General features: G+C 33.4%; 1 protein-coding gene across 1 annotated transcript; it reads left to right on the forward strand.

Moving 5' to 3' along the window:
- Nucleotides 1-1,410: 1,410 nt before the first annotated feature.
- LOC144536563 (uncharacterized) lies at nucleotides 1,411-12,516 on the forward strand. Its single transcript, XM_078279772.1, has 5 exons — nucleotides 1,411-2,001; nucleotides 4,903-5,028; nucleotides 5,221-5,379; nucleotides 10,552-10,678; nucleotides 10,856-12,516. Exons 1-5 carry the CDS (start codon nucleotides 1,722-1,724, stop codon nucleotides 10,962-10,964), a joined length of 801 nt encoding a protein of 266 aa, XP_078135898.1. The 5' UTR covers nucleotides 1,411-1,721; the 3' UTR covers nucleotides 10,965-12,516.
- The last annotated feature ends 55 nt before the right edge of the window (nucleotides 12,517-12,571 follow it).

A 12,571-nucleotide genomic window follows, 5' to 3' on the forward strand; every position in this document is an offset into this window, starting at 1 on the left:
TTCCCATTTAGCTTTTTAGTTCTTCGTTTAATTTCCTTCTTTTCTGTGATGGTCCTGCCCCAGTATCAGCCATAACTACAGCAGATAACTTGTAAAATAACATTAAAATACAATTAGGCCTATATAAAGAAATCTCCTGCTACCTTTTACCTGGCTCAAAAGGCTGGATACGCTAACACAGGCTTTCTGGTCTTACAAAGAAATCTGTGACCCATCAGAATGTTTGCTCTGTAGCGCCGTCTACCTGCCGCAAATCATTCTGTGACTGCGCGGGATAAATTGAACCAGGCAGAGGACTTACTAAAAATTATATAAAAATGGCGTTCTTTTCACAGTTAGTCTTGTTTGCTGTTACAGGTCATTTAAGACCATTGTATGAAAAATGACAGAGTTTCAGAAAAATGTAAATGTTACATATTATTACTGGAATTGTTTAGCCTGGCTCCACCCTCCTACATACTTCCGCTCAATTTTCATTTTCCCTCAGTACTCCGTCTGGGTTCGCGGTACATTCTTGGATATCCAGAAGTTAAAGCCCGAGCAAGAACAATATTTGCTGAGTTGTGTTGGTGGCCATGATGTTGTATCCCTCTTTCCCACAGGGTTCGGGAAAATTTTTCAGCTTGCTCCGTTAGTGGTAAAGGAGTTGGCTAAGGCTAACGCTAGCGATGCTAATGCTAAATATAAGCCGATAGTTGTCGGTCTCCCCTCTTGTTGCATGACATACGTCACGACCAAACGTTAGCGATTGGTTTAGGCCGATCTAGAGTGGCTCTGGGCAGATCCCATAGTTTTAAACTTCAACAGAGTACCCGCCTTCAAGGAAGTTAACACTTGTCAATGGAGAGTGTCCAGACTCTCTGTACAAATGAAATGTACGAGAGTCTGGTAGGACCAGGCTAGGAATTGTTGGGAATTTCTGGAATTATTGGGTCATTGTAAATTATAGAGTGTGGTCTAGCCCTACTCTATCTGCAACGTGTCTTGAGATAACTCTTGTTATGATTTGATACTATAAATAAAATTGAATTGAATTGAATATAGTCACTTTAAGGTAAACTTCCACTACTGTGCATTGTGATGTGTTTTTTTAACAACACAGTGGCAATAACCAGCCTGTCTAATCAAAACCTAGATCAACTGTGTCTGTGAGGAATTTGTTAATCATATGAAGATGGAATAATAACCCTGCTTTGTACTTTCCGACAGCACCAGAATGACTCAAAACTTGTTCACACCTTGTGAGTTACAATATGACCTCAGACTTCCCGTTAATGTCAGCCACTGTCCATTGTCCTGCATATACCTCAGGCTGACAGCATTTGCATGTTTTACAGTCTCCTCTGTTTGTGCACACTGTTTACATAATTTTTGTGTGGCTACATTTAGTGACGCCTTTGTTAAAGCTACTTTTAATGTCATACGCCAGGACTGGCCAGATGATGAAAACACATCATTCGGATGAGTCTATTTTTATTCAGAATAATTTTGGGAGAAGACTGAAATGCCAGCAATGTTTGACATCATGCGGCTTTCCATTTCTCTGGGCTACGAATGAAAGACGGAGCCTTGAAACCTGAACTTGCCCCAGAAGGATTTAAGCCTAGATTTGGATTTTGGTTTTGAGCTTTTATTTTAAGCTGGTTTTGGTTCATGGTTTACATTCAATTTGAGGATTCAGTGTATGCATACAACTACTTCATTCAAGTCTTTAAACCAGGATGGACCAGGACCAGGTGCTTCCTCAGTCTTTCAGCCTGACAGAGAGCATCCAGATGAACACTAATGATGGTTTAGACCCAGAACAAGAGCAGCAGGATGATTCTGTACCTGATACCCAGCCTGAATTCAACCAGGGGACACCGAAGCCAAGGGGCGAAATCCCACCACTGGCTCATATCGAGTCCCGCATGAAGCAGCTTCACAACAGGCGCTTCCTTCTGCTAAAGATGCAGCGCTTTAAGAAGCGGGAGGACAGTGGTGACAGAACCACCGAGGAAAGTAAGTCAATAAATCAGTCCACTCAAATAAGCACATCATTAGTGATTCCCAACGTCTGTAGTAGGTTCATTGTGTTCAATTAATTGATTGAATAAAAAATGGTTAAAAAAAGCCTTTTTTAATTTCCAAATGACAACTTTGGAGCCCCAAAGTAAAGTATAAAAAGAAATGTGAAGCTTCCTTTACCACCAATCAGTTGATAAATTAATTACAATCAATGTATTTGACTCTTATCTTTTACTAGTTCATTTTTTCAATTAATAAAACATTTTTGCCAGCAAGCTAACAACAAAGTTAGCTAAGTTGGTAAAAAAAATGTTTCCCTCCTTCCTCCTGAAATAAATAAAATTCAAACTTCATTTATTTTACTCTTACATGTATTTATCATACATTTATCATTTCGTTTTGTTTTTTGACTACAAATGCATAGCAAACTCACACTAACTAAGTTAGCTAAAGAACTAGGAGCTAGCTAGTATTTCTTTCCATCTCAAGAACTTTCATCTCATTATCATACAATCTTTAGGACAATGGGAAATGTTGCGTGGAGACAACATGGAATAAATGATTAAATGTGTGCTAAGATCTAAGAAATTAAAAAACCAAGTAGGAAAATAAAATGACTTAAAGAAAGGCAAATAGAGTAAAATAAAAGTGAAGCCTTAGTTAGTTATATAACTGACTTTTCAATGTCATTTATAGTTTTGACTTGCCTAATACATTTTTGCTACATTTAGGAGAACTACTATGGGGTGTCGAATGTAAAAGTTCGGTTACAATGTTTTAGCTGATAAATTTTAGCTCACTTTCTTCACATTTAGCGCATTTTCCTCACATTTGAGGCAAAAATTATATATATATATATATATATATATATTATATCTAACTGTTAAATGTTAAATCTTAATGCTATATCTAAATCTAAATGTTAAATTTATATCTAAATGTTAAATGTTTAATCTAAATATTATATCTAAATCTAAATCTTAAATATATATCTAAATGTTAAATGTTAAATCTAAATGTTATATCTAAATGTGTCGCCAAGTGTAAAGCTAAATATTTAGAAAATATTTAAATCCCCAAGGAAACCACGCCCACTGCAGTGGCTTCAAATCGCGCTGCACCGCAATTTTCAGTCAACACCTGTTGGTACAGTAAATACTGACTACAGTGGAGCTGTTTGACTAATGTTACTGGATTAAAACACATTTCGGTCAGTATTTTGTATTATTGACTTATATCACAGAAATGTCTTAATATTTGTGTGTACTATAATGCCGTTGTTTTGTTTGACTCATATCTCCTTGTGTGTTTAACGTTAGTTTGACTCATCCTTCACAAGCAATCTAGCTCACACGCTGCAGCCGACATGTCATCTGAACAGGCCTCGCAGCACTGTAACTAGCTAAGTTCGCTAGGTCTCGCAATGCGAGTGAACAGCAGTAGGCCTGTCACACTATAGCCACATGTAAGTAGTTTTCAATACTTTGGTTACATTACCGTATTTTATTAACCTGAATTATGTTGCTATATTAGCTTGCGAAGGAGCTATCCGTTGCTAGCGCTAATTTATCTCAAAAAGCAGAAACGTTAGCTAACTACTGCCGAGATATGATTTCACTAGCGACCAGAGAGGTGTAAGACTCGTCAAGTGTTGTCATGTGTTTACACTGTCTTACAATGAAACCATATTTTGGCAGTAACATTAGTTAGCTACTGCTTTTTGACATAAATTAGCTAGCTAGCGTTAGCAACGGATAGCTACTTTGCAAGCCAATAAAATATAGCCTTGGAAAACAGAATAAAGGTTAATAAAACACGATAACTAGCTATGTAACCAGTATTACAAACTTCTTACAAGTGGCTGGATTGTGACATTTTAGTTGTGTTCGGATGAATATGTTGGATGCATAGCTGGACTTTATCCATGCTGGGCTAGTGTTAGATTGCTTGGGAAGGATGACGTTAGTTACACACGAAGATATGTAATTCAAACAACGGTATTGTGATTAACACAACTATTAAGGCATGTCTGTAATATACCGGTCGGTCAATAATATAAAATACTGTAGATCAGTGCTTTCCAACCCTTCTGGTCTGAGGTTCCCCCACAGCCCTGTCATATAAACTACCCCGCCCTATCAATTCCCAATGTGTTCACACTATTTATCATATTAAAGTGAATATTCTTACATTTTAATGCAATTGAACTGTAAACATTTAGGTTGGTTTGGTCAGAAATTCTACTAACTAGACCTTTTACTTGAAATGTGGTTAATGTTTCAAAAGTCATCCATTACTTTTAGCTAATCATTTCAACTGTTAGCTAAGTCAGTAGGCCATTTTTAGCTATTTTTTTCTACCATTGATTACTTCGCTATATGTTTTAACATATGTGTTGAGCTGTTTTAGCTGATATATTGTTTTAAACCAATCGTAATTCAATTATTTTGATTAGTTAAGCTGCTGAGAGAGCTGAATGAGCTGCTGCTCACAATCTTTCCAAGTACCCACTGGCTACAGCAGAAATACCCCTTGCTGGGGCATCACTGGGTGCAGCGCGATTTGAAGCCACTGCAGTGGGCGTGGTTTCCTTGGGGATTTGAATATTTTCTAAATATTTAGCTTTACACTTGGCCACATTTAGATTTAACATTTAATATTTAGATATATATTTAAGATTTAGATTTAACATTTATATATATATATATCATTTCTGTCTCAAATGTGAGGGAAATGCGCTAAATGTGAAGAAAGTGAGCTAAATGTTGAAAATTTATCAGCTAAAAAATTGTAACCGAACTTTTACATTCGGCACCCCATAAACTACTGCAGGTACAGTAGCATGTTATATATCTGTTTCTTTGTAAACGTCCTCTCCCTTTGTGGTATTGTCAGTGACCTGTGAGTACAGCGACCAACAGTGTGAGCTGGAGGCCATCCAGAAGGAACTGGAGGAGCTGCTGGTTAAAAAAGAGGTGTTGGAGAAACTGGGAAATCGCTCTAAATTCACAGAATATAAAGGCATGTTTTTCTTCACTTTTTCACTTATTAGTTTAAAATGATGACTTTCCATTACTTAAAAATATACTTGTAGCCTACTACAATTTAAAGCAGCATTAAGCAACGTAACATGTCAGTAGCTCAGTAATGGCAACCCTGCTTCGAGTGAAAGCAGCATTTTTTATGTAAACTAATTTGCTCGTTTTAAATCAGGTCAACTGGACGCACATCCCAATTTTTATAAGAGTACCATACCCTGTGGGGGGATCTACATGCTACCGCTTCCCCAGCTGGAACAAGAGGACGCTACACTGGAGCGGAAAGTAAAAGCTGGCCCTGTGTCAGAAAGACCAACAGGCCCAGTCGTTCCAGGTAGGTTACACACATGTACACACAAAACAATCTCAGTCATGTAGGGCCTTAATCACCTGGGGAGAGGTTCCATTTTTTAATGTACGCTTTCTGCAACACTTTGGCCTGCAGGCAGCACTTTGAGAAACTATGTAGCCTACTATACTTTGAAATTTTAATGTATTTTCTATGGCATACCATATTTTGACATTTGTGTTGGCATGCTATGGCATACTACACTATGACTTTTAATGATTGTATAACTTTTTAATTGCATACTATACAATGACATTTTTAAGACATACCAAAGTTTTACTTTTTATAACATGTAATAAGCTATAACCTTTTTAATGACATTTTTATGACATAGTATACTATTACTTTTTTCAACGTACTTTTTTACTGACTTTTGTGACTTTTCTGTCATACAGCATTAGTTCAGTCTGTTGGGACTTGGCTTAGGAGTACTATTATACTATAACTTATTTGTATTCTATACTACTTTTTTCTAAACACTGTACTATTTTCTTTCGACATATTATATAGTACAGTATGTTGAAAAAATCATAAAAAAGTCATAGTATAGTGTGTCGAAAAAAGTAAATGTATAGTGTGACTTTCCGTTGGACATCTGATTTAGCTCTCTGAATAATTTGCTCGCCAACCAGTCTTCTAACAGACTTAGCTATCAAACAAGTCATAATATAGTATGTGGAAAAAAGTCATAGTAAATAGTATGTCGACAAAACTCACAGTATAGTATGTTGAAAAAATCATAAAAATGTTATTATAGTATGTCGAAAAAGTCATGAGAAGTCATAGTATAGAATGTCAAAAAAATAATTAAAATTCATATTATTGTATGTCAAAAAAAGAAAAAGTATAGTATTTCGAACAAAGTTGTAAATTAAGTCATTGTATAGTGTGTCGAAAAAAGTCATAGTGTGACTTTCCTTTAGACGTCTGACTTAAAAAATAAACTCACCAACCAGTCTTCTAACAGACTGAGCTATAAAACAAGTCATAGTATAGTATGTCGAAAAAAGTCAAAGTATCTACTATATAGTATGTCGAAAAAAGTCACTACTATACTATGACTTTTTTCGACATACTATACTATGACTTTTCTATGACTTTTTTTCGACATACTATACTGTGACGTTTTTCAACATAATATACTATGAATTTTTTCAACATACTATACTATGACTTTTTTATGACTTTTGTCGACATACTATGACATTTTTCGACATACTATGACTTTTTTATGATTTTTTTCGACGTGTTATACTATGACTTTTCGACATACTATACTATGACTTTTTTCGATATACTATACTATGACTTTTTTAGTGACTTTTTTCGACATACTATGCTATGACTTTTTTCATGACTTTTTTTCGACATGCTATACTATGACTTTTTTCATGACTTTTTTTGACATACTATAATATGACTTTTTTGACATACTATACTATGACTTCTTTCATGACTTTTTCGACATACTATACTATGACTTTTTTTCGACATACTATACTATGACTTTTTTCATGACTTTTTTTCGACATACTACACTATGACTTTTTTCATGACTTTTTTTCGACATACTATGCTATGACTTTTTTCATGACTTTTTTTCGACATACTATACTATGACTTTTTTCATGACTTTTTTTTGACATACTATACTATGACTTTTTTATGACTTTTTTTCGACATACTATACTATGACTTTCTTTTATCGACATACTATACTATGACTTTTTTATGACTTTTTTTTCGACATACTATACTGTGACGTTTTTCAACATAATATACTATGAATTTTTTCAACATACTATACTATGACTTTTTTATGACTTTTGTCGACATACTATGACATTTTTCGACATACTATGACTTTTTTATGATTTTTTTCGACGTGTTATACTATGACTTTTTTCGACATACTATACTATGACTTTTATATTACTTTTTTTGACATACTACTGACTTTTTATAAATTTTTTCGACATACTATACTATGACTTTCTTTCGACATACTATACTATGACTTTTCGACATACTATACTATGACTTCTTTCATGACTTTTTTACAACATGCTATAATATGACTTTTTTATGACTTTTTTTGACATACTATACTGTGACTTCTTTATGACATACTATACTATGACTTTTTCTGACTTTTTTCGACTTACTATACTGTGACTTCTTTATGACATACTATACAATGACTTTTTCATGACTTTTTTCGACATACTATACTATGACTTTTTCATGACTTTTTTCGACATACTATACTATGACTTCTTTATGACTTTTTCCGACATACTATACTATGACTTTTTTGACTTTTTTCGACATACTATACTATGTCTTTTTTCGACATACTATACTATGCCTTCTTTATGACATACTATGCTCTGACTTTTTTATGACTTTTTTTCGACATACTATACTGTGACGTTTTTCAACATACTATACTATGACATTTTATGACTTTTTTCGACATACTACTTTGACTTTTTTCGACATACTATGCTATGACTTTTTTATGACTTTTTTCGACATACTATACCATGACTTTTTTCGACATACTATACCATGACTTTTTTCGACATACTATACTATGACTTTTTTATAACTTTTTTCGACATACTATACTATGACTTTTTTGACATACTATACTATGACTTTTTTATAACCTTTTTCAACATACTATACTGTGACTTTTATGACATACTATACTATTACTTTTTTTGACATACTATGCTATTACTTTTTTATTACTTCTTTCGACATACTATACAATGAGTTTTTCATGATTTTTTTCGACATACTATACTATGACGTTTTAATGACTATTTTCGACATTCTATTACTTTTTTATGACTTTTTTCAACATACTATACTATGATTTCTTTATGACTTTTTCGACATACTATACTATGACTTTTTTTTATAAATTTTTTTCGACATACTATACTATGCCTTCTTTATGACATACTATCTATGAATTTTTTGACTTTTTTCGACATACTATACTATGTCTTTTTATAACTTTTTTCGACATAATATACTATGCCTTTTTTCGACATACTATACTATGACTTTTTTATGACTTTTTTCGACATACTATACTACGACTTTTTTCGACATACTATACTATGACTTTTTTCTGACTTTTTTCGACATACTATACTATGACTTTTTTATGACTTTTTTCGACATACTATACTGTGACTTCTTTATGACATACTATACTATTACTTTTTTTCGACATACTATACTATGACTTTTTTATTACTTTTTTTCGACATACTATACTATGACTTTTTTCATGACTTTTTTTCGATATACTATACTATGACTTTTTTCTGACTTTTTTCGACATACTATACTATGACTTTTTTATGACTTTTTTCGACTTACTATACTGTGACTTCTTTATGACATACTATACTATTACTTTTTTTCTTACTTTTTTTTCGACATACTATACAATGACTTTTTCATGATTTCTTTCGACATACTATACTATGACGTTTTAATGACTATTTTTCAACATACTATACTATGACTTTTTTATGACTTTTCGACATACTATACTATGACTTTTTTATGAATTTCCTTTTTCGACATACTATACTATGACTTTTTTATGACCTTTTTTTCGACATACTATACTATGACTTATTTTCATCATACTATACTATGACTTTTTTAAGACTTTTTTCGACACACTATGAGTTTTTAATTTTTTTTCGACATACTGTACTGTGACCTTCTTTACTTTTTTCGACATACTATACTATGACTTTTTAATGACTTTTTTCAACATACTATACTGTGACTTTTTCCGACATAATATACTATGCCTTCTTCATGACATACTATACTATTACTTTTTTGAGTTTTTTCAACATACTATACTAACACTTCTTTATTACTTTTTTCGACATATTATACAATGACTTTTTCATGATTTTTTTCGACATACTATACTATGACGTTTTAATGACTGTTTTTGACATACTATACTATTACCTTTTTATGACTTTTTTCGACATACTATACTATGACTTCTTTATGATTTTTTCCGACATACTATACTATGACCTTTTTCGACATACTATACTATGCCTTCTTTATGACTTATTATACTATGTCTTTTTTTTCTTTTTTCAACATACTATACTATGCCTCATTTATGACATACTATGCTCTGACTTTTTTCTGACTTTTTTCGACATACTATACTATGACTTTTTTATGACCTTTTTCGACATACTATACTATGACTTCTTTATGATTTTTTCCGACATACTATACTATGACTTTTTTCGACATACTATACTATGCCTTCTTTATGATTTATTATACTATGTCTTTTTTTTTCTTTTTTTCGACATACTATACTATGCCTTCTTTATGATTTATTATACTTGTCTTTTTTTTTCTTTTTTTCGACATACTATACTATGTCTTTATTTCTTTTTTCGACATACTATACTATGCCTCATTTATGACATACTATGCTCTGACTTTTTTCTGACTTTTTTCGACATACTATACTATGACTTTTTTATGACCTTTTTCGACATACTATACTATGACTTATTTTCATCATACTATACTAGGACTTTTTAAAAACTATTTTCGACATACTATGATTTAATTTATGACTTTTTTTGACATACTATACTATGACTTTTTTCGACATATTATACTTGACTTTTTTATTATTTTTTTTCGACATACCTTCTTTACTTTTGTCGACATACTATACTAAAACTTTTTTTGACATACTATACTATGAATTATTTCCGACATACTATACTGTTTTTTTCGACATATATGACTTTTTTGCAACATATTATACTATGATTCCATTTTTCAACATACTTTTATAAATATTATGAATGTTTTCAACATACTATACTAGGAATATTTTTCGACATACGATATTATGAGTTTTTGGACGTACTATGACTTTTTTCAACATACTGCACTTTTTTTTTTTAAATATTATACTTGCCACTGTGCTCATGCGGCTTTGTTCACTGGGCAATTGGATACTTCCTGAATATTGGAGGGTTCTTGTGTATTATAATTACACCTCAGCAGCCATGCATTTGTCTACATCTGAGTATGCTGGTAACAGTGTTCTCTGTCTCTCTCATGGGTAAGTGGAAAGTCTGGTTCAAACACCAGCCGTCACCAGGTGTCCATCCTGTGAAGAGATCGTCTTTACAGAAACCAGCAGCAGAGTGGGCGAGTCTACATGGATACTTTGTTTCTTGTGCACCATCATGGGGTATGTCTTTCTGGACCCAATGTCAGTAGGTGGTGTGTTTAAGCTGTCCACTGTAATTGTAAATTGTAAGTGATTTACAGTCAGTTTTAAGGACAAACTAGTTGTAATGAATGAACTTTGACCTTGCACATCACCTGTCACATCCTGTCTCTCATTCTTCATTTCTTTCTTCCACAGGTGTGTCGCAGGCTGCTGTTTAATCCCTTTCTTCATGAGCCGTCTGAAGGACGTCCACCACAAGTGTCCCCAGTGCCAGGCAAATATACACATCCACCAGCCATTTTGACCTGGAGGTTACTACATTAACAGCACTGGTGTGATTTGTACAGTATGATCCACTGCGTCTGCGCTTGAGTGATCACTTCCTGTGGACTTGGAGCTGTCTGGGACTCGGCCTCTGCTGTTTGACTCCACAAGTGATCGTAGCAATGTGCCTGGAGTCAACTACATTGCTGGTACAAACTGTAAAAAGGCACCGACAACTTAAGGCAAACCTAGTGTTCTTACTGTATGTGAAAGTCAGCCTCAGTTTGGCTACCAGAATATCTGCATAACATGGACTTAATTCAAGCTCTATGCTTGCAAATGCAAACACTGCCTTCAAATCAATACTTACTTTAATAATAGCTAACTAGCTAATAGACTAGTTGTAATGTGTCAGATACTAATCATTTACACAAACTAACGCCTACATTTAAAAGGATCAATGCCCTTTTGTTTTGCTGATATTAGGATACAGCTTCGTTGTTTGTCTGTCAACATGCTAATGAGCTTTATTTGTATAAGGAAAGTATATCTGGGAATAGCTGTTATCTCAGAGGAAAATGGAAATGCATTGCTGAAAATATGCAAACACGGACCTGTAACCTGACAAAGAACTGTTTTGATACACTGTCAGCCATAACACAAGTCAAATGTAGTGCCTTGCTTGATTCTCCTGTTTCTGTACTCACGCCAGTTATTTGAAATATTGTTTGTGATACATTTTATAAAGAAATGTGCATTGTTCTGGCGTTCACAGTACACCAAATTTTATTGACACAAAGGCATACAGTACTCATATACATCTTTTGGAGTATTTACAAAATAAAGAATCCATGGATGTTACACATGTAGAAAAATATGCGTTACATCTATATAAATATGTACACAATGTGCAAAACATATGGCATACAAACAACAAGAGGCATGGCAGGTGGCGATGGATGAGGAGAATCAGCTACAATGAAAGATGTAAATTTCCCCAAAATATATTGATTTTAATGAAACGTCTTCTCCACCAAAACATGTACAATGTTTACATGATGATAAACTGCAGGTGAATGAGGACAAGCTGAAGTCAATATGGGGAAGCCCAAACCAACACCTGTTACCCTCCACTATAAAAGTAGAGAAGTTGACAGAACCCTTTAGGCATTCTTCAGATTGACTCTGCCTCCACAAACCTCTACATTAAGAGGGTTATTCAAACAACCACTCAGATATTAAGTGCTTCTGAACTTATAAATGACCTTATAAACTTTATTACTCTGTAGTAAAGGTTGTTACAATGATAAAATCAAGGCAGGATCTGACTAACTGTACAGTATATCAAGGTAGAGCAGCCATTATTGTTTTCAGCTGTCCCTGTCTTGCCAATCACCAATCACAATTGCCAATGTTAAGTGGTGTCACATTGAGCGTAAATCACATACATGTGTAGATTTACTGCAGCCAAGAGGTGTTTGCATGTCTGATATGACAAATATGAAAGAAACTCTGCAAACCAAAAATATACACAGGAAATCCTCTTTAACATTTTACATTAGCTGAAAAAAAGATTAAATGATTTTTCTTTTCACCCATATATATATTATATATATATATATATATATATATAATATATATATATAT

Source organism: Sander vitreus, chromosome 21 (assembly GCF_031162955.1).
Source record: "Sander vitreus isolate 19-12246 chromosome 21, sanVit1, whole genome shotgun sequence".
Taxonomy (NCBI): domain Eukaryota; kingdom Metazoa; phylum Chordata; class Actinopteri; order Perciformes; family Percidae; genus Sander; species Sander vitreus.

Excerpts from the sequence above, each read along its gene's own strand:
- LOC144536563 (XM_078279772.1), top strand. The coding sequence starts at position 1,722 with ATGGACCAGGACCAGGTGCTTCCTCAGTCTTTCAGCCTGACAGAGAGC. Across the intron at positions 2,002-4,902 it reads TGACAGAACCACCGAGGAAA|TGACCTGTGAGTACAGCGAC; the intron begins GTAAGTCAATAA and ends TGGTATTGTCAG. Across the intron at positions 5,380-10,551 it reads AACAGGCCCAGTCGTTCCAG|TGGAAAGTCTGGTTCAAACA; the intron begins GTAGGTTACACA and ends CTCATGGGTAAG.